The 23,337-nt window shown below is 46.2% G+C and overlaps 1 protein-coding gene across 3 annotated transcripts in view; it reads left to right on the plus strand.

Annotated features, from left to right (window-relative positions):
* The window catches only part of tiam1a (TIAM Rac1 associated GEF 1a), a 358,747-nt gene that overhangs the window by 105,268 nt on the left and 230,142 nt on the right, over nt 1–23,337 (plus strand). For all 3 annotated transcript variants that reach the window (XM_086006197.1, XM_086006200.1, XM_086006198.1), the window contains exons 3-5: nt 534–1,583; nt 8,237–8,678; nt 13,364–13,536. In XM_086006197.1, the coding sequence (XP_085862323.1) occupies nt 546–1,583; nt 8,237–8,678; nt 13,364–13,536 (1,653 nt within the window). In that variant the 5' untranslated portion in view covers nt 534–545. The remainder of the gene's footprint in view (nt 1–533; nt 1,584–8,236; nt 8,679–13,363; nt 13,537–23,337) is intronic.

Raw genomic sequence — 23,337 nt, forward strand, 5'->3', positions numbered from 1 at the left:
AGTTTGACTTTGTTGCGAGTGCCACAGCAGCTACTGAAAGTATAAACATTTGGGTGATTTTTCACTGTTAAACTAGACTGGTGCTCTCTACAGAAACTGATGCTGCCTAATCCTTATGCATGGTACAATACAGTTGTTGGTCCTAGGCTAGAGAAAGAGATGTTGAACAGAATTTCAAAACAGTGGCAGTTTTCAACTACTGTTGCTTGGCCTTTTAGCCAATTCCTTTTTTAAGAATCTATATTGTATGAGAGTCAGTTTGAACCCAGTTATATTGCTCTGAACGCATTCTGTAACTTCAATTCAGCAACAATAAACAATTCAATTTTACATTAGATTATCTTGATTTTCTGTAACTTTATATAACTTCTAAGTGAAATTTGAAAACCAACTCATTTGTTACTTTGTCCTGAAAGTTTGTTTTGCTCTAGGGAAGTTTGTATCCAATATTATTACGTTTATCATTTCTCATTATAGTTCTACAACAAAAATTTATCTTAAATTCTGAAGACCTATTATTTTTGTTTCCTTAGACGTGCCAAAACATGGGAAATTCAGAGAGCCAGAATGATAGTGAACGAGCATTTTCTGGAGATGAACGTGCTGGCCTGGCGCGCAAACATATGTCTCGATCACTTCGTATTCCATCTAAAACCTCACGAAGAGCCAGGCCCGCCTCCGCAGTCAGGATTACGCACAGAAATTCTGAAACTAGCACTAAATCTAGCAGCACTCCCAGCATCCCCCAATCACTGGCAAGAGATGGCCTGGACACAGGTAATCCAGGAAACCTTAATAATGCTTTGGCAGAAGACTTTACTCATCCCTCTTGGATAGGTAGAATAGGTAAAAGTGTAAGGCCTGTGTCTTACCATACAGGTTCTTCAGCTTCCAGTGCCAGACGGAGAAGTACTGTGCAGACACTACATTCTAGGGATGAACTCGATATTTGTTTGGACAAGCATATTGTCCAGGGTATACAGAATTTTGATGAAATAAGGTTGGACTCTGCTTCCCAAGCAAAAGTTGGAGATCTGCATCCAGCTACTAGAAATGGAACAACTGCTTTAGAAAGCACAAATATCAGAAAAAAGCGATCCAAATCCGCAGACATGTGGCGACAAGATAGCATGGAATTCTCCTTATCCGATCTCAGTCAGGATCGGTTAACCAGCACAGAAGATCTGTTGGATAATACCGATGACAAGGAATATGAGGAAAGTAGGTTAGTAAACAGCAACTCCATGGATTTGGAACAATTGAGTGGAAACCAACGTGCCAACTCTCTAAATGAACTATATAGTCAGAAACTAACTGGTGTAAGCACCAACAGGACACGGAGAAATAGATTTTTGACGTACTGTCGGAATTTGAGGGCCCACTCACATGGGACAATGCAGTCAGAAAATACAAATACAGTGACATGGTCTGCTGGAGGAGATGCAAGTGTACCTTCATATGCTGCCTCGACACTCCCCTGCAGGAAGTCCCATTGCCTTTCTGAAGGAGCCTCTAAAGGACGATTAAGCCAAATTAATGATCAGAACAGAACCATGCATGTCAGAAGGTCCAAAACGACACAGGTAATTCATTTTTAAACAGGATAAAAGTAATGAAAGCTTTTATTCAGTAGTTAAATAGTACAATAAGTGGTACAGGTTAATTGTAGACACGTGTAGGATTATGGGTTTTGGGCCAGCATGTGTAAAACAATCAACAATGTTCTGAAAATGAGGGGATGTCATTTTATTTTTTATCTTTTATTTAGCTGTGGCCAGAAAGTTCCTCAATTTTTTTTTAAAACAACCAGATTCAATTAACATTTACCAGTATGATTACAGCTGTGATGGGCTTGTAGGAACAGTCATCTGTATATTCTTGCAAGCTGCAAAGCATTACCACTGGCTAGTTTGTTATAGTACCATGCTGATGGGCACCAACAGCCTGAAATGGGTTTACAGAATACTTGTGACCCAGAATAATATGTGCTACTTGGCTGCTGTTGTGTATCTATCTATCTATCTATCTATCTATATATATAAAACAGTATGTCTCTCTGTCTGTCTGTCTTTCTGTCTGTCTGTCCGGCTATACAATCAAAAGTTATAGAGCGTACCTACACATGTTCTATCAAAAGAAAGCTCATCATTAGGGGACTCTCATAGGTGTATTTACTTTTTGGTCGGATAAAAATTGTGCCGACGGTATCCAAAAAAGGTTCAAAATTCCGCTCATTATCCGCTCATTAGCATCGAGTGGGGGCGGGTTCATTGCGTGTGCGGGCGGGCCATCCTAGAGTTGAGTGACGTGACGATTGACCAATCCTACAGTTCAGTGACTTGACGGTTGACCAATCGGTGCGTGTGTGGGCGGGCCTTATCATTCTGAACTGAGGTGAGTGTCAGCCATCTTGATTCGTAAGTTTATTTTTTTCCCCCACTTTCTGCGTGTTTCTTTTCAAATCTAGATTTCCAGCAAAAAAAAAGTTGCTTTTAAAACACAAATTGTTTTTAAAAAAAGTTAATTAATTTGTAAATCTTTTCTCTAACCTCTATAATTTTCCTACCTTTCACCGTTTTTGCAGGCCTGGAAGCCTGGGCCTCTGTTGCCCAGCCACGCCCGAGCTAGGCACCGCCCCTACCGCTGGGCCCGCCCCGCGATCGCCGCCATCTTTGTAAAGGCTGGCGGCACGGGACTGGGCCCAGCGTAGCCATCGCCGCCATTTTCGTAAAGGCTGGCGGGGCGGGAGGGAGCCTAGCGGGAGGTGAGATGCGGTCACCGCGGGGCTCGGGCTCAGCTGATCGGGCACTCATCAGGGGTCGGCCCGCAACACATCGACCGGAGGAGCGGCGGCTCTCTCTCTCCTTCCCCCCCGCGGCTCGGGCGGGGGGCCGGTGCTCGGGAGGGTGGGGCTTGGGAGGGCGGTGCTCGGGAGAGCGGGAAGTGGGGGGAAGTGTTACCCCGGCAACTGGGCCCGGCCCCCTCTCACAGCCTCAAGCCGGCTCACGCCCGTTCCCGGGGCTTAGCTCCAGTGCAGGCCCAGTCGCACTCGGCGGTCTTGAAGCTGGGGCTCGGGAGGGCGTGGGGCAGGGCTCGGGAGGGCGGGGCTCGGGGAGGGTGGGAGGCGAGGCTCGGGCTGACCGGGGCGCTGCGCTCGGCTGGGCCATGTAAGTGCGTGGGGCGGCACGGAGCTCCGCGGAGCCATCGCTGGCAGAGTGGAGAGGGTCTGCTGGCTCCCCCCCTTCCTGTCTCCACCCCTCCCTTTCTCCCTTCCCCTCTCACCCCTCCTTCCCCCACCCTTCCCCCCCACACCCTTCCCACCCCACCTTCCCCCCAACACACACCCTCCCCCTCCCCCCCTCCCCCTCCACCCCCCTTCCCCCTTCCCCTCCCCCCTTCCCCCTCTCCCTCTTCCCTTCCTCTCCCCCATCCCCCTTCCCTCCCCCCTTCCCTCCCCCTCCTCCCCCCTCCCCCTCCCTTCCTCCGCCTCCCCCTACCCCCTCCCCAGTCGCTCTCTCTTCCCCCCGTCGCTCTCTCTCTTCCCCCACTGTCGCTCTCTCTCTTTCCCCCACTGTCGCTCTCTCTCTTCCCCCCACTCGCTCTCTCTTCCCCCCACTCGCTCTCTCTTCCCCCCACTCGCTCTCTCTTCCCCCCACTCGCTCTCTCTTCCCCCCAGTCGCTCTCTCTCTTCCCCCCAGTCGCTCTCTCTCTTCCCCCCAGTCGCGCTCTCTCTTCCCCCTAGTCGCTCTCTCTCTTCCCCCCAGTCGCTCTCCTCCCCCCAGTCGCTCTCTCTCTTCCCCCCAGTCGCTCTCTCTCTTCCCCCCAGTCGCTCTCTCTCTTCCCCCCAGTCGCTCTCTCTCCTCCCCCCAGTCGCTCTCTCTCCTCCCCCCAGTCGCTCTCTCTCCTCCCCCCAGTCGCTCTCTCTCTTCCCCCCAGTCGCTCTCTCTCTTCCCCCCAGTCGCTCTCTCTCTTCCCCCCAGTCGCTCTCTCTCTTCCCCCCAGTCGCTCTCTCTCTTCCCCCCAGTCGCTCTCTCTCTTCCCCCCAGTCGCTCTCTCTCTTCCCCCCAGTCGCTCTCTCTCTTCCCCCCAGTCGCTCTCTCTCTTCCCCCCCAGTCGCTCTCTCTCTTCCCCCCAGTCGCTCTCTCTCTTCCCCCCAGTCGCTCTCTCTCTTCCCCCCCAGTCGCTCTCTCTCTTCCCCCCCAGTCGCTCTCTCTCTTCCCCCCAGTCGCTCTCTCTCTTCCCCCCAGTCGCTCTCTCTCTTCCCCCCAGTCGCTCTCTCTCTTCCCCCCAGTCGCTCTCTCTCTCTCTTCCAACAACAACATGCCCTCAAAAAAGCCTTGGCACCGCCGGGCACTCCAGCTAGTATATAATCTATGAAGCTTATTTTGTGTACATAAGATGATCTAATCGCAACAACTTTCCAAGATACCACTGACAGTTTAAAAAAAGAATGAAAATCAAAAGCTACGTGCGCGCTGCTTGTGAGCTGTAAATACTGCAGTTACTCACTGTGAAAGCTCCCAAATGCCATACATTAGCAATACAAAAAAATGCACAACTTCATTGTTGCTAAACAACAGTTCAAGAAAAAGAATTCTGCAACCCACACAAACCTTAAACAATCATAACCCAAGCTGAGGAAACCTTGCTGCTTCCAACTTCCTGGGTGCTGCTATATATTACCCATTCTCTGTGTGAAGAATTTTCTGAAATCAGTCCTAAAATTGCACTTGTTTAATCCAGTGTCACCTTGTCCTAATGTCGTATTTTAATTATGTTCCAGATTTAATTTCCTGATTCCATTTACTATCGTATATAACTCTGAGATCCTTTTATGGTCCTTCCTTTTTGAGGCTGAATAGCCCAAGTTAAAATAGTTAACGTAAAGTAAAGACATCTGTTTATGGGACCACAAATACATTGATATGCACACTCAATGGGGGTTATTCTAGAACGTGCTTTGTGATGTAAAAAGACTACTGAACGCTTGGTTTGAGTATAAAACAAGGCTTTAATCAACTGTTTCACAACCATGAGATTCTAGTTACATCACTAGTTCCTGGTTACAGAAACATCCTGAGCAAGCTGGGCCCACGCCCGAGTATTTATACTCCCTGGACGGCGCCACCAGCTGGCCACCCAGTGTTACTTCATGAGTTATTTCTTCATGAATGATGAGATTCATGACACTTTGTATTCTGTTCGGTAATTCAGATCCTTATAATTACAGGCTTCTTATGGGCAATATACTTGGGTAGAGCACTGTGTCAGAATGTTTATCGTTGCTGGGGAAAGATTATTTGAAATTAATCATGTTTGTAAAATCTGTTACTTCACAAAATCCAAGCAGCACAAAACAATGCCAGCTGAAAGTTTTTTTTAAATTTTGTTTCAAATTCTTCCAGGCATATGAGTGTATCAAATGCAGGCATCACCCACTCATGTTGAAATATAACCAGCAATCGCAAGAGAATTGCACACCTAACACACAGAGAATGGCAAGAGATCACTGCAGCCACATAACCCTGAATCACTCTCCGTTCTCCCCGTCACTGTCCAAGCCAGCAGTCATATTATATATATATTCTTTACAACAATAATATTTGTTAAAAATATTTTTCTGTTGCTTATCCCCATGGCGAGTGCATTCCTTCTCGCCCTCTCCCTGGATAATTTGTCTGATGTTTTTCTTCCTTCCATTTCCTCTCCTGGGATGATGGCTCATGCTACAGTGTAATTCCATGGATGACAGCAACCCTTTTTTTACATCACCCAAATGCTTCATTTCTGTTCATGGTCAATGAATGTCATAGAAACATAGAAACATAGAAACTAGGAGCAGGAGTAGGCCATTCGGCCCTTCGAGCCTGCTCCGCCATTCAACGAGATCATGGCTGATCATCCAAACCCTAGCACCCGGTCCCTACACCGACAGCCATCCCACCCAAGCCCTATCCCCGTAACCCCGTAACCCCACGTATTTAATCCCCCTAACACTAAGGGCCAATTTTTATCATGGCCAATCAACCTAACCCGCACATCTTTGGACTGTGGGAGGAAACCGGAGCACCCGGAGAAAACCCACGCAAACACGGGGAGAATGTGCAAACTCCACACAGACAGTCACCCGAGGCCGGATTTGAACCCGGGTCCCTGGCGCTGTGAGGCAACAGTGCTAACCACTATGCCACCGTGCTGCCGTCATTTGCTTGTTTGACGAAAGGGGCCACCACGACTGAGCCTGATCCTGCCCTCATTTTGCATTCAGCTAGGTGCACTGCCAACAGGGCCTTTTTTGATAGCAATCAGGGTGGAGCCTTTGTGATCTTTTTTCTCCTCCCCCATCCCACCCCATAGCCTGAGACCCTGAGCTCAGTTGAAATGCCCCTGAGCAACCAGGTTAACTCGGTGAAGAGCAGGGGATTGGACATGGGACCTTTGTGATCAGCGTACTTAAATATCACAATGTAGGGCAATTGGCTACTGAGCTAACAGATGCGACAGTCACACAAATGTATTTATTTTAATGTGAATGCATTGTGTAATTAGTATACTGCATTGTGTAATTAGTATACTGCATAGTGTGAGGTAACCTACAGGTTCATTCATTTATGGAATAAACATTCAGCTTCATCTGCAATAGTCTTCCTGTACAAGGGGCCTATCCATAATTCCTTGCATTTGCTATTTCGCAAGTTTGATTTTGTCCTGTGCCCTGATAACAGTGCATTTATTTAGTGTTCCTTAGTGAGGTTGTATAGGACGCCAATCAAAATTAGAATGTTCACAATTCTTTTGCATGGTTGCATACTGTTTATTACTGAGAGCGGGAAGTGATTGTGACATGAATTCTTGTCTGCAATAGGAAACTAGGGTTTGGTAAACTCAGTGGTAACATCCTGGTTTTGGAAACCTAACTATAATGGTAGGTGACTTTTACAGCTACGAACGAGTCATTCAATTATTTGTGTATTAGTATCATGAGATAGTTATTCAGAGTAATATTTCAAGTTAAGCCTGAGTGCACACAATACTTTTTAATGATAGAAAGTCTTGGAAATTGGTGGAATATGGATATTGTATATTTTTATGTCTGCAGGTTTGGAGTAAAACGAAGGCTGTTGTAAAATGAAGTGTGTTACAGCACTTCATTTCTTTATCATACTCCACATGAATAAGTTATTGTATACCATGTCGTGTTTCTGGAAATCGCTAGAGGAGGCGTCTGAACATCTTGCTATAACAGCAACCACAATGTCCTAGCTAAGCAATAAGCCACCCAAAGCAGAAAGTCCCCGGCTGCATTCCTGGTTTGTAGGAAGTGTTTATATTGGCTCCGGAAGGGAAAATTCAGCTGGAGTTTTCACTCCTGATTACTTACCCAATGACTTCTGCTGGAAAGTGCACCTGTGCAGATAGTTGGCTGAAAATGGGATTGCAAAGCTACTGTGGTGGATAGCCCATGATATTTGCTGCCCATGAAGAACATTGACTTGGGTGAGGTACAGTAGAACTATACCCCAGCAACAGTCAGTATATTCAGGTAAAGAGGGGGACAAAATTAGCACAGAAAAACCCACGTCACTACAGACTGTAGCAGATTCCCAGCCCGTCATCACTGACCATCTTCATGATGTTTCAATTCTCCAAATTAAGAATGTTTCGTGGGAAAATAGAATTCTTTAAACATTGGAGGAGTAAGGGGAATTTAGGTTTGATTCCCCCCCCCGCAATTTGTTGATTTTGCAACTAGCATTGTGTCACTATGTAGAGACCGTGAATAATAGCCAGGTTCTTTCTGCGATTGGAGTGAGAGATGTCTCCAGACTTTGCTGGTGCATCTCCTAGAAGATGGTAGTGGCGATGGTAGAGGCTTAATAGCAAACTACCTGACTACTCTCGTTTCCCAGGTGCGTGGCCTGGGAAGATAAATGGGGAACAATTAAAGTAAATAACTTCATAGTTGAGGAGGGATAGCTTTCACAAATATTGTTCAAATCAATGTGCTCAGGAAGGAATAGAGGGCTGTAATGATAAACTTGAGAATAGACTCTGCTGAAGTAACTTGCAAACTTTGTGGAAGATAAAATAAATGTTATTGAACCTGGAATTGCTACAAATTTGTGTATTTATTTAGATTATTGTTTCGTATTTTTCCTCTTTTAACTGTAACAATATATTAGAGAAATCAACTGACCAACTGTAGTTGTATCTTTTTGTACATGTTTTTATGTAGGATGTTACAACAGGAGATGGAAGTGAATGTGCAGATAGTGGTATTGATGGTGCGACAACAGATAATGACCGTCTTTCCCGCTATTCCAATATTACCAGTTCGACATGCCCTCCCCCCACTTTTAGTCGTGGGTTAATTGGTAGTGAGATTGGTTCAGCAGGAGACGCACTTCGCCAGGGGGTGTATGAGAACTTTAGATGCACATTGGAGTCAAATGTCGTCAACACAGAAAATCCAGAAGAAGCAGAGTCAGCTTTGAGTGATGAGCAAAGCAGTGGCACCCTCAGCTCCCCAGGACAGTCCGATATTCAAACCACAGAGCAAGGGACTGTGCGAAAAGCAGGCTCACTTGCTGTGAAGAACTTTTTGGTCCACAAGAAAAATAAAAAAGTGGAATTGGCCACACGAAGAAAATGGAAATACTATTGGGTATCATTAAAAGGTACAGCTTCATTTCTGTTGATCTCTTTTTTTTTGAGAAAACCCATTGCATGAATTCTTAACTACGAAATGAAGCTAAACGCTGCACAAAATAAATTGTGCTTTTCTATTTGCTATTGTTGGTGGTATTTTTAGTTGTAAATATTTTTAGTATTCGCATTGTGAAATAAAAGCTTACTTTACGCTTACTTTCGCTTTATTCTAATATACTGCATTCTTCAAGAAGCTAATAATTATCTACCCGTAACATGCTAGATTCTGGGCTGGATCATCCTCAGTCTTATCGCCTATTTTTGGATGTACTTTAGATGTAAAATAGCGGATAATGCGATAGAGAAGCTTGGCACCAAATCTCTGCTGATCCTGAAGGGTTTTTACAATTTTCTTCCATCCTTAATCAGAGTCGCCTGCAGCGCCTGCCTAAAACCTGCCGTCAGCCTGCAACGGGTGAAAAAAGTGTACAACTTCCCTCCCCCCGATGCCAGTTGCCACTCTCACAAAGCAGTGCCTCTATTAAAGTGCTGTTACAGGTTGCTGGAGATGCTGGCAAATCAGAAGTGCTGGATGGTGGCTACTTTGAATTTTTATTTTGCTGAATAGAACCATTAACTGTGAAGGCCTATAGTCATGAAACTCTCTGAAGCTGAATTTAGGGAACGGTTGGATCCTTGCTGAAGAAGTTGAAATTTTGATTTTGGCATTTTTGGATGCCCCACACCTATTGCCTCACCCCAGCTATGCCTCTTCCCCTTATACCTCTGTTTTGAGGAGGAGTTGATGAGTTTCAACAGCTACACTAAGGGATGTGACTTTGGTAAGGCAGCATAGGTGCCATTTAGCATTAACCTACAGATACCTACTTCACGATGTATGCCAACCCAGGGCCTATCTGAACTTGTCAAGATGCCAATGCATCAGAAGATTGCACTTCCCATGGGAGACCATAATAGAGTTATGCTAGCTGCAGACCTGGAACCTACATTAAACTGAACCACGGCACTACAGTGACCATCTGTCACAATCAGTCAGCGTCAGGCACTCGATTTCTACTTGCATCGTATTTGCAGCACAGAAACAGGCCATTTGGCTCCACAGGCAACAGTTGATACAGCCTATGTCACATTAGTCAATTGGCAGCCCACCGTTGTAAAAAGAAGGTAACAGATGCCCTGTTTTGCAGAACAATCTAATTTATCTGTTTCCCAATGGACATAGCTCATCAACAGGAAAGGATAATACAAGTTGATAGAGTGGCTGTGATTTCCTCAAGTTCAACTGTAGAGGACTAATTTGCAGGGTTACAGGTGAAAAAACTGGGGAGTGGGACTAATTGGACAGCTCTTTCAAAGAGCCGGCACAGGCACGATGGGCCGAATGGCCTCCTTCTGTGCTGTAAGTTTCTATGATTCTTTCTATTTCAATGTCCTCTGTATTGTGAACTTTGTGGATTTCCTTCCCTCCGTCCTAAGTTCCAGGCTTTCCTTTTCCTTATTTCATCAATAGGATCTCCATTGCAAACGTTGTGAATTTTGAGGCTTTGTGGCCCGATGAACAAGCCTCTGACATCTTCTGTGACTTCAGAGTATTTAGAATAGCTGTCCTGGAACTTCTTGCTGTTGCAGCCACTTAAACACTGCCAGAGCACTGGATTTCGCTCCCACCCAGAGGGAGATCACCAATAGAGCGCACAAGTAGCACGGGGTGATTGCCTGGAAGAGTGTTGTCAGGTGCTCTCAGTGGCACCTGACAATATTTCTTTCCATAGATAGTGAGACATGAGAGGGGGGTCGACACATGGTAAAAAGGTAGCAGCGGGTACTGATGGCAGGGACAGCCCTGAAGACAGCGCACCGGAGGGCAGGGTCCTCTCCCAGCTCTGCTGAGGATGACGCGGATGTGGACTTCATGGGCCCAGCCATGAAAAGAACACTGCTGGTCTCACACAAGCAGCTATACAAGGTGTTGGAAGGCCTGCCAAGGAGTTCCAGCACTATGGCTGTCTATAGAGGAGTCTGCTTCCAGCCTGTGTGGTGGCATCTCGCATGGTGTCAGCACTCTGCAGTCTACCCTGGAGAGTATGGTCACCTCAAAGGATGCTGGAGCAGGCCCTAACAAAAGTAGTCAATGTCACCAGCCTTTGCAGAGTTGGTAGAAGCTCAAACGGCTGCCATCCAGGCTCTGGGCTCCACCTTGGAGAGACTTGGGATGTTCTACTACGTTAAAGGCACTATGCAAATACAAGTTGCTGTTGTTGTTGACTGGTGAACTGAATAGATAGGGGCTTTCAAGGAGTCACTCATCTTTTGCAGTCTGACATAGAAACATAGAAGATAGGAGCAGGAGTCGGCCATTCGGCCCCTCGAGCCTGCTCCACCATTCAATGCGATCATGGCTGATCATTCAAATTCAGTACCCTGTCCCTGCTTTCTCCCCATACCCCTTGATCCCTTTAACCTTAAGCAATATATCCAACTCCTTCTTGAATATATGTCTTCTGCAGAACGGTGGAAGTGATGAGCTCCAGCCACACGGGAGTGGCGGTGCTGTGATGGGAGCAGAAGTGTTGTCCTTTCTCAGGATGTGAACATGTTTGGTCCTTCGCCCATCCCTTCAACCAGTGGTTGCCATGGTGCCAGCAAGTTAGCTAGGCCAGACTGTCTCGTCGGCAGCCGGGCCCTCACAGGCTCGAGCACCCAGAAATCACCAGATATCGCTGAGCCACTGGCAACTCCCTGAGCGCTCTCCTGTTGACTGTTGAGGTCATTGGGGAAGGTGATGTACCGTTGAGCCTTGGCGAACAGGGCATTGGTAACCCCTTTAATGCAGCTGTGTACTGCACATTGGGAGATGCAGCTGATGTCCCCTGTAGCAGACTGAAAGCAGCCATTGGCAAAGAAAGCCGTGTAGTGACTTTAACAGCCACAAGCTAAGCATGCTCACTGGTTCAGCAGGTCCTGTTTTAGGAGGATGCAGCCTTCGGAGTCACTGCTCTTGAGATATATCCAAGGAAGGACCTCTTGGCCTGTACACACTGTGCGCCAAGAATGGCCTCCATTGAGCCGCTCCCGCCTGTCTTCTGATGGGCACAGCTGCTGCTGGTGCTAGTTGCTGAAGCTGCTGCTGCTGCCCCTCTCCCACCAAGTGTTCCTCCATCCAGAAGAAACGAGCAGTGATAGCACTTGTGACAAGCACAGAGAGTTTACTGAGGGCGATGAGGTCAAAAAAAGTGGGTAAGAAGCGATCCGGCAGCTGGAAACTCTCCTGGCCAAACAGACAGCAAATAGATCCTGTTTATATATAAGGGCCGATTCTTATCCCTGTGCTGCAGTGGCAACGAGTCGTGTAGGTGGTTCAGGTAATGGTTGTGCACTTCCTTCTCCGTTCCCAATGTGCTCCCGCGTGCTGTCATTTTAGCAGCCTGGTGTTCGGCAGCATTGGGTCCGCAGGCACGCGGGGGCCTCATTAATATTTAAATGTTGGGGTCCTTTGATGCAATTTTACCTGCCGATTTGTGCCGGATGCACCAGTGAAACCTGGCGACTCGCAGGAGCAGGGCCAGAAGTTGGCCAGAAAATTTATTTTTTTTGGTTTCCTTTTGAGCCAGGGGGAGCAAGAGTGCTCCTTTAGGCTCCATAAAGAAAGCTTGGGCCTCCTCTACCCCAGGGTTCTCTCCCACTCCCCTGACCGTGATCACCTCTTGACTGCCCCCCTTCCCCCCCCCCCCCCCCCACCCCCCGAAGCACTTACCCAGTGCCAGGCACTGTTCCCCTGGGGTTCGGTAGGGACCCGACTTGAGACTAGAAATGAGGCCCGAGAGTTCAAATCTTCCAGGACTCGGGCTGTGGGGGGCACAGACTACAGCTTCAGTGGCTCTGAGACACTGATCCTGCCAGGTTGTACTGGTGGGTCAGCCACTGGGCTTCACTTCTCTGATTTTTAGCCGAAATGGGGTTGGGGTCCAAATTGCGTCATAGGACTCTGATTTAATATATTCGTGAGGCCCCTCCCTGCCCGCGGTGTGCGCCTCCTAAATCAAAAAACTACGCGGTTAAAATGGCGACGGCGGGTGCACGTGTGGAACTAATCGGGAAGCTCGCGCCCGCCATTTTAACCACATGCCCACTCTGCTCCCGTAGGGTGGACAGGGTTAAAATCTGCCCTGTATAGATCAGGAAGGTGCCTAGCACTATTAAGCTGATCTCCACTGAGGCACTGTCAAAAGTGCTACTGTTAGCCTCAGTGCCTCTGGGCTGGTGGGCAAAATCAGCCAGGGTTTGTGTTCCTGATTGCCATCCAGTGCCCCTGCTGGAAGTGTGCATCTTTGGATAAAAGGGGAGGATTGGATCAGACTTGGCTATGATGTCTCACCTAGTAGAATATTCTACTGCTATTCACCATCAAGGCTGATGCCTGAATAATGGCCAGTTAGATGAGGTACTGGAGGGTAGTCCAGCAAGGAGTTCACATCTTCATGAGAGGAGGGAGAAAACTGACCAGGAAAAATACATAAATCTAAAAAGTGCTTGGCAGCCAAAAGTACACCTTCTAGAAAGTATAAAGCACATAAAAAATACCCGTCAATGTGCCTTATAGTTTAGAGCATTGTGCAGAAAAAAGTTGATATACATGAATAATTAATGTCAATTAAATTTAGTTCATAACATTATTTCCCTTTTTCAACTTTAGGTTGCACCTTATTTTTTTACGATGCAGATGGGAGATCGGGAGTGGACCAGAATAGTGTACCAAAGCACATGGTGTGGATCGAAAATAGCATCGTTCAGGCTGTGCCTGAACATCCAAAGAAAGATTATGTGTTCTGTCTCAGTAATTCCCTTGGGGATGCTTTCTTATTTCAGGTTTGTCGTCTATCATTTGTCTTTCTGGTATTTCTCATTTTAAATGTTGATTAACAGACCTCTGATATTGTAATATTACTGTCTCAAGAAAATGTAATATTTTTACTGTACTTAACAGTGCATCTCAATAACTAAACTGGTACAAATAGATCAAGTTAAGTTTTTACACTTGTTACTGAAAACAAAGCAAACTGCATATATTTTAATACAGAATGTTTTGACTAATTACATGTTGAATTTGAGTTGTCCTTCCTCAGGTATTTTTGCCCTGGATTCATCCAGCCTGTTTTATCCATGATTATCCAACTAATTTCATAACTCCAAACAGACTCTGGGCTGAAAAGCAACGATTTCTAAAGTTGATATGTGAATTTCTTCACATTAACTCTTGGACTACAGGAAACTTAGTGATACCCGGCACCGACGGGACCGAGCTGTTGCCGATCTATCAAAACTGCCGGACATACAAAGTTAATGTTGAAGCATACGGAGGTTTTCATCTCCGTATCTGACAACAAACACTGTTGCTTAGCAACAGCTTCTAAAGAGTCGGCTGCAGCTGCAAGCATCTCTAGCTGAAGCTGTTGCTATAGCTACAGACCTTGCAGTGCCTGACTGGGGAAGAAAAAAGCAACGAGAACTAAAAAAACTTATAGAAAACGGCTCCTGATTTTTGCCGTTAGATCGAGTATTCCGGACATACAACCGCCGGATAAACCAAAGTTTCCTGTACTATGGAATTCCAAGGTGCCTTGAGTGGCTAATAAGGTTTTCAGTTCATACACCATGGCACTGAAATAAATCCTTTTACAACAATAATGTACACTTGTTTTAGGTTTAAGCACTATACCAGTTTGCTTGAGCCACTGGGATCCAATTAACAGGTAGAACCTACATTGTAAAAACTGTCCTTTGATTATCCGATAACAGACTCTTGAGGGTTAAGTTTCAGCCTATTGGGGCTCGTTATGAACATAGATGTAACTATGTCTAATTTTTTATTGGTTGTGCCAACTTTTCATATAATGGGGGGTAATTTTACCCCCCAAAAATGGATGGGTTTGGGTCGGGTGGGAGGTTAAAAAGTTAAAAATCTGAAACGGGAACCCAACCCGTCTACTTCCGGTTTTAACAGAGGACGGATGAGGGGCAGGCGACCAATCCATTCTCAGGAGACGGATCGGTCATTGAAACCTTTTAAGGAGGCTGCGTGCCTTAATTAAAAAAATATTTCTATTTTTAACCACTGTGGTCCAGGTTTCCCGGGCCTCAGGAAAACCGGCAGGTAAAAACAGGCGAGAAAGGCTGGATCCATGAGTTAAGTGCCTTTACAGCATTGCTTGTGGGCTATGAGGAGCAGGTGTGTTTCCTCCCAGCCCAACAAACACCCCCACACCTCCTCGATCGCCCCCCTAACCCCCCTACATGATCACCCAGATATCCCCCGTGATCTCCGGCTCTCTTCCCCTCTCCCCCCTGAATCCACCCACCTCTCTCTGATTCCCCCTTCGATCTCCCCCAACCATTCCCCTCCCCCACTCTCTGACTCTCCCCCGACCCGCCCATCTCTGCCCCTGGTCTCCGATCTCTCTCTCCGAACCCCTCCCGATCTCTGGGCACCCTGCCCCTGTGATCACCCCTGACACCACCCCCCCACAAACCATGCTCTACCTACATAAGAACATAAGAAATAGGAGCAGGAGTCGGCCATTCGGCCCTTCGAGCCTGCTCCGCCATTCAATGAGATCATAGCTGATCTTCTGCCTCAACTCCATTCACCGGCCCTATCGCCATATCCCTTGATGCCTTTACTAGTCAGAAATCTATCGACTTCTGTTTTGAATATACCCAATGACTGAGCCTCCACAGCCCTCTGGGGTAGAGAATTCCAAAGATTCACCACCCTCTGTGTGAAGAAATTTCTTCTCATCTCAGTCCTGAATGGCCTACCCTTTATCCTGAGACTGTGGCCCCTGGTTCTAGACTCCCCAGCCAAGGGGAACATTCTCCCTGTTAAGTCTGTGTGTTCTAGTTGTAATTACTAACACAGACTACAAGATTAAAGTTCAACAGGTCTTTACTGGTTGGAGGTCAGGACTATACTAAATACAATATTACTACACAGTGCTTATATACCGGTGGTCACCACCGGTATTACGTATACAGCAGCTAGAGAAAGTAGTACATCTCTTAAGGTGGAACAGGCTTAAGTTCTCTTAAGGTGGAACAGGTTACATACACCACAATCCTCCCTTTTTAGCTTAACAGTCATATCCCCATTTAACATAACATAATAACATATATAACTTCAGGTATAAACAGTTCAAAGGTTCAGTCTCTCAGGAGGCCTTCTGATTCGGTTTGGATAACGCCTTTCAGTGGTCTCTGATTCCTGTTGCTGAGGTGACTCCTCTAGTTGGTCTCCCATGCATTGGGTGTTATCATCATCAGGTACATTCCCTGCCGAGGTAGATGCTTCAGGTTCATTAACGTCTTCCACAGTTGTCTCTGTCGCAACCATGGGTTCGACCCTTGCTCTCGATTCTACCAGTTGATCCGCATGACGCCTTATCACATTGTTACCAATATCTACTGTGTACATCAGAGGTCCTTGTCTGGCCCGAATTGTTCCGGACTGCCATTTTTCGTTTCCATAGCCCCTTGCCAACACTGGTTGTCCTACGTCGAAACTTCGAGTGGTCTTGTTATTAATATGCCGGAACTGTTTGTTTTCCACTTCCCTCCGCACATTTGGTTTTAACAAGTCCAACCTGGACCGCAACCTCCTGTTATAAAACATCATGGCAGGACTTTGGTTAGTCACTGCATGAGCGGCGTTTCGATATGCCATTAGGAAATTGTCCACCTTGTGCTGTAGCGGAATCTGATCATCGTTCATGGCCTTTATTGCCTTTTTGAATGTTTGGACAAATCTCTCGGCCAACCCGTTTGTCGCCGGATGATATGGGGCAGAGGTATAATGTTTCACCCCATTCTTCTTTAAGAATTTTTGGAATTCTTCCGACACGAACTGTGGTCCGTTGTCCGAACAGATCTGTTCTGGCAATCCGTTCCTTGCGAATATTGTTCTTAACACCGCAATTGTCTTTTCTGAAGTAGTGGTATTCATCTTGATCACTTCTGGCCATTTGGAATGTGCGTCCACCGCAATTAGGAACATGGAGTCCATGAATGGACCAGCAAAGTCAATATGTACGCGTTGCCATGGGGCTGAAGGCCATTCCCATGGGTGTAGTGGTGCGATCGGAGGTGCATTTTGCACTTTTTGGCACCCAGCGCAGCTTTTCGTCAACTCCTCTATCTGTTGGTCAATACCCGGCCACCATACATAAGCCCTAGCAAGACTTTTCATCTTAACTCCCCCCAGATGACCTTCATGCAGTTCTTTTAGAACTCTTTCCCTTAACTTGGGAGGAATAATCACTCTTGTCCCGTACATCAAAGTACCATGGCAGACAGACAGCTGGTCTCGCCTTGCCGAGAATGCCGGTAACAGAGGATCACCACGTGTTGGCCAGCCTTTCACTGTCACCTCGTAGACTCTGGACAGTGTCGGGTCGTTCCTGGTTACTCTTTCAATACTTGCATTGGTGACTGGTAAACACTCGATGATGATCGAATGAAATAACTCAACAGGGTCAACTTTCGTCGTTTCTTCTTCTTCCGGTAGTGGCAGGCGCGACAGCCCATCAGCATTGCCATGCTGCTTCGTACCTTTGAATTCTATTTGATATTGATGTGCCCCTAGGAAAAGGGACCATCTCTGGAGACGCTGTGCTGTCATCACTGAAACACCCTTCTTAGGGTTAAAAATGGATACCAACGGCTGATGGTCTGTCAGAAGTGTGAATTTTTGGCCCTGCAGGTAATGATTAAACTTCTTCACTCCCCATACAAGATCTGCGCATAGTTGCGCTCAGCGGCGGTCAATGATCTGGATGCAAACGCGACTGGCCTTTCCGTGCCATTTGGCAACTTGTGTGAGAGTACTGCCCCAATACCATATGGAGAAGCATCACAAGCCAACCGAATAGGCAGTGTCGGGTTGAAGTGAGCCAACACTTCCTCTGAGGTGATCAATTCTTTGCTTTTGCGAAATGCCTTCTTACAGTTTTCGCTCCATTCCCATGGTACCCCCTTCTGTAAAAGAGCGTTTAGCGGGTGCAGTACCGTGGATAGATTTGGTAGAAATTTATGGTAATAGTTAATCAATCCTAGAAACGACCTCAACTGAGAGACATTATCCGGAGCGGGAGCCTTTACAACTGCCTCTATCTTGTCAGGAGCAGCACGGTGGCATAGTGGTTAGCACTGTTGCCTCACAGCGCCAGGGACCCGGGTTCGAATCCGGCCTCGGGTGACTGTCTGTGTGGAGTTTGCACATTCTTCCCGTGTTTGCGTGGGTTTCCTCCGGGTGCTCCGGTTTCCTCCCACAGTCCAAAGATGTGCGGGTTAGGTTGATTGGCTATGATAAATTGACCCTTAGTGTTAGGGGGATTAAATACGTGGGGTTACAGGGATCGGGTGGGATATGTGTCGGTGCAGGCTCGATGGGCCGAAATGGCCTCTATCTGCACTGTGGGGTTTCTGTGATTCTGTGTGATGTGAGACTTATGAAGCCCCTCCCGGTCAATGACATGACCACAGTACGAGATCCGCTTCTGGAAGAACTCACATTTCTGCCGATTAACTCTAAATCCATACTCTTTCAGTCTGTTGAGCACCAGTTCCAAGTTTGCGAGGTGTTCTTCATCACCATCACCTGTAATCAGAATATCGTCCAGGTAACATTGTGTGCCTGGAATTCCCTGTAATACCTGCTCCATGGCCCTCTGCCAAATTGCTGGAGCCGATGCCACTCCAAAAACCAGCCTATTGTACCGGTACAAACCTCGATGCGTGTTGATCGTGAGGTATTGGCGTGACTCTTCTTCAACCTCCATCTGCAAGTACGCCTGCGCCAGGTCTATCTTGGTGAAGTGTTTCCCGCCAGACAACGAAGCAAAAATATCCTCAATCCGCGGAAGCGGATACTGCACCGTGTGAAGCACCGGATTAACGGTGATTTTGAAATCTCCACAGATGTGAACCTTCCCTGGTTCTCCTGGCTTGTTGCTCGAAGGACGTTTCATAATGGGAACAATGGGCGTAGCCCACTCACTCCAATCTACCTTAGACAGTACACCTGAACGTTCTAGCGCTTCCAGTTCCGCTTCTACAGTAGGTCATATTGCATAGGGTACCGGTCTGGCTTTAAAAAATTTTGGGTGTGCATGTTCATCAATCTTGATGTTTGCCGTAATTCCTCTCAGTGTTCCCAGTCCCTGCTGGAACACCTCTTTAGCATCATCCAATATTTTGGACAATCGTTTAGGTTTGACATCTGTTTCCCCGGAATCTACCGTTAGTGCCTTCAAGGAGTGCCAGTCCATATTCATTTTCCTAATCCACTCCCGTCCCAGTAGTGGTGGACCTCCTTCAGGTAGCACATATAAGTCCATTACTTGGCTTTCTTCGCCCTTGTGGACCACTTTTACCTCTATCTTTCCGATGGGGTACACTCTTTGCCCCGTGTATGTTTTCAATATAATCTCCGTATCCCGTAGGGGAATATGTTGGAATAACCGTTTGTAATCCTTCTTATTCATGACCGTCAATGCCGATCCAGTGTCCAATTCCATCTTTACTTGGACTCCTGCTATCTGAAGGGTGACCCAAATTGTCTGGAGATCTGCATCCTTACCAACGTTGTGTACTCTTAAGCTACCCAGTTCATTACTGCTAGCGTCTGAATCTGACTTCTGTTCGGTCGAACTGTTCTTTGTCACCTTGTGTACCTTTATGTATTTTCCTTGCGGTGACTTTTTGTTGCTGGTCTTCTTTCCTGACCGGCATACTTTAGCTATGTGGCCAAGCCTGCCACACGTTCTGCATTCTTGGTTTTTAAACCAACACTGGTTCTGATCGTGCGTTGTCTTTCCACAACGATAACATTTTACAGTACTCAAACCCAATTTATTTGTACTGAGTTCCGGTGACCGTAGCTGCATTACTGCCGTGCCTCTCGCTGCGGCTTCGTGTGCTGCTGCCATAGTGACCGCTTTCTCAAGCGTCAGCTCATTCTCCTCGAGCAGTTGCTTTTGTGTATCTTCTTTTAATAAACCACACACAAATTTACCTCGTAGCACCTCTGTCAGTCTCGTTCCAAACTGACAGTACTTTGCTAGCTTACGCAATTCTATTAAATATTCAGCATTGCTTTCATCCTTCAGCTGCCTTCTGCTGTAAAATTTAAATCGTTCCGCTAGCATCAGCGGCGTGGGGTTTAGATGATTTTTCAGGACAGTAACAATCTCCTCGAACGTCATATCCGCCGGTTCATCTGGTGATAAAAGGCGTTTCAATTGCCCGTATGTCTTCGCACCCATTAAGTTTAATAATGTTAGTGCTTTCTCTTCATCTGGGATTTTATTTGCTTTACAATAATTTTGTATGCGTTCTACATACATGGCCCAATCTTCGATGTCGCTATCAAAGGTATTAATGTTCCCATGTTTAGGCATCGTTGCAATTTAATTTATTTTTATTTTTATCCAAGATGGCAGCTTCCCGCTCTTGTCTTCGTCCTCCGCCTACAAAATGGCGGTTTTCCCGCGCTTGGCGGTCTTCACCCGTCCCCCGACGCTGTCTCCGCTTCACCGCGGCTCTCGCGCCTTCAGTTGCCCCAGACGCTGCGCCTTTTTAGCCCGAATGCGGCCCGGCCCTTATCACCAGCCGCGATCGATGTCCCCGCGCTGCGCCTTTCGGCCCGAATGCGGCCCGGCCCTTATCTCCGGTCGCGATCGATCTCACCGCCCTTATTCCTCCGTCTTCCCTCCCCGTCTGTACAGCCAACGCAGCCGACTTTCTGGTCGCGTCGCTGCCCGGCTTACCCACCACCGAGGTAGAAAGAAGATAGCTGACAGCCGCTGATGGAGGCTTCGAGTTCAGGATGTCTTCTGCACTCTGGTTTCTCGATGTCTGCCGCGCGACGTGTCTTCCAGCAGGGTGACGAGGGTGGAAGCCTCTCTTCGACGTCCGTTCTGTGGACGAAGCCGCCGTGGATATAAACTGCCGCAGGGTAAGAATCGGACTCGTCGCCACTGTTAAGTCTGTGTGTTCTAGTTGTAATTACTAACACAGACTACAAGATTAAAGTTCAACAGGTCTTTACTGGTTGGAGGTCAGGACTATACTAAATACAATATTACTACACAGTGTTTATATACCGGTGGTCACCACCGGTATTACGTATACAGCAGCCAGAGAAAGTAGTACATCTCTTAAGGTGGAACAGGCTTAAGTTCTCTTAAGGTGGAACAGGTTACATACACCACACTCCCAGCATTCACCCTATCAAGCCCTGTAATAATTTTGTATGCTTCAATGAGATCCCCTCTCATTCTTCTGAATTCAAGAGAATACAGGCCTAGTTTACTCAATCTCTTCTCATACGATAGTCCCGCCATCCCAGGAATCAATCTCGTGAACCTTCGTTGCACTCCCTCTATGGCAAGTATATCCTTCCTTAGGTAAGGAGACCAAAATTGTACACAGTACTCCAGGTGTGGTCTCACCAGGGCCCTATATAATTGGAGTAAGACTTCTTTACTCCTGTACTCAAATCCTCTTGTAATGAAGGCCAGCATACCATTTGCCTTCCTAATGGCTTGCTGCACCTGCACATTCACTTTCAGCCCTGGCGATTTCTAACCCCAACAACTATGAAACTTACCTGATCCTTGGCTATGGCCTTTTCTGCAGGCTTCTCCACCTGACAGTTAGTCAAGCCTGTCAATCAGGCTGACTTCCGGGTGGGAAATCTGTTTAAAAAAAATAAAAACTCCACACCATTAGGGGGAAACCCACCCTTCCAGGTTTCCCGACCACAACTCCTCCCCCCGCCCCAGTAAATATCTGGGCCCATGCTTCATTGTCATATCGGAAACAATACTAATTATCGAGTTGTAAACAAACCATGGGTTGTGCCAAAGCACTTTACAGCCAATTAATTACTTTTGAAGTATGGTCACTGTTGCTATGGTGACAAATGTGACAATTAATCTGTGCACAGCAAGGTCCTATCACAGCAATAATATAAATGACCAATTAATCCATTGAGATAATGCTTGGGACGTTGTGGACAAAGTTAATATTCCTATCTGGGGTATATATTTAAGTAGACTACTAGAAAGTATGCTTTACAGAAATAATTTTATTCTGAAAATCACATTTTATATTTAGGAAAACTTAAGGAATCAAAAATGTGATATTTACCGAAAATCAACTGCTTCTTGAGTGGTTGGCTGTTGAAATAATCAATTTAACTAAACAAATATTACAATTTTAATGCTGAGAATTTGGTCCATTGGTCTACTAGGAAGCCTTTAATATCTGACATAAAATTACATTTAAATTTAAGTGAACTCTTTACTGTCTTTGGTATACTCTGCATGCATGCACATCCAAAATAGTTTTTCATAGGAATGTGAATACGTTTGTATTTGAAGTAAAAAGTAATTAACAGATACCGTGTTAAGTAAGCTGTAGCAGTGAGCAAAACAAAGTTGAATGTGCCTTGTGTGATTGATTTCTGCGGGAGTGAACTATTGAACTTGTCCCATTGTGGTTTGAATTGTTAAATTAAAAATTCATAAACAGTGAAACCTACCACTTTCACAATTTTTATAGTTTGGTGGCCATCTCTGGATAGATTCCCACAAGAATTACTGTTACATATGGAATGCCTCATAGTACCTGCCTCTTACAACTCCCCCCACTGTTCCATTGAGTTGAGTGACCTACTTGTTAAAAATAGGCTGTCTTTATATTATACAGGTACATAGAAAATGCTAGAACGACAAGAGTAGATTTTTCTGCATCTGAAAAGTGAAAGGTTGGTTTACTGTATGGGTGTGTTAGAACTGAGTTCTTCATCTGAAGAGTCTGCACTGGGAACATTAAACTCTCTTTTCCAGATGTTGACATTGCAATATATGTGGGTAGAACAAATGAAGGACAGAGACACGATGAGTTGCTAGTCTTGTGTGCTTGTTTACTGGGCCAGAGCGAACTGAGCATGCTCATACTGAACCATGTGATAATACATTACAGACATATCTGCAGTATATTTCCAGCATTTTATGTTTGTATTTCAGATTTCCTTCTTTTCACCGTTGCATTATGCAGTATTCCATCATGTTACAAACTGAGTATATACAGGTTGAGCGTCCAAAATCCGGAGTTCCGGAATGATCCGGACTCCGGGACGATTGGTGGCAGGGGTCGTCCGGAATCCGTAAAATGTTCAGGAATCCGGACACCCTGTCAAACCGCAACCTGGGCCCAGGCATTTCCGGACTTCGGAACGTGTTTCTGATGTCTGAAGTCCGGAAACGCCCGAGCCCAGGTTGCGATATTTCCGGAATTCGGACATCAGAAACACCTTTCGAAGTCCGGGAAAACCGGCTTGGCCTCGGTCCCGAGGTTGCCGGATTCAGGACGCTCAACCTGTACTTTCAAAATTTATAACTGCAGTACTCATTTCTCAGAATTTCACCAACAAAGAACCTATATCTCTCACTGATACTGCTATAATTTCCCTGTTCCACTGTAGTTTCCTGCTTCAGTTACTAGAGCGACACATTTTGCTGCAACAATCAGTATTTTTAATAATTGTATTGCTGGAGCTACATCAGTGTTAAGAAAAAATAATGTAATTTATTTGTTACATGTAGTATA

The sequence above is a fragment of the Somniosus microcephalus genome, chromosome 14 (assembly GCF_052327205.1).
Source record: "Somniosus microcephalus isolate GS21.2 chromosome 14, FLI_Smic_1.0, whole genome shotgun sequence".
In the NCBI taxonomy this organism is placed as follows: Eukaryota; Metazoa; Chordata; class Chondrichthyes; order Squaliformes; family Somniosidae; genus Somniosus; species Somniosus microcephalus.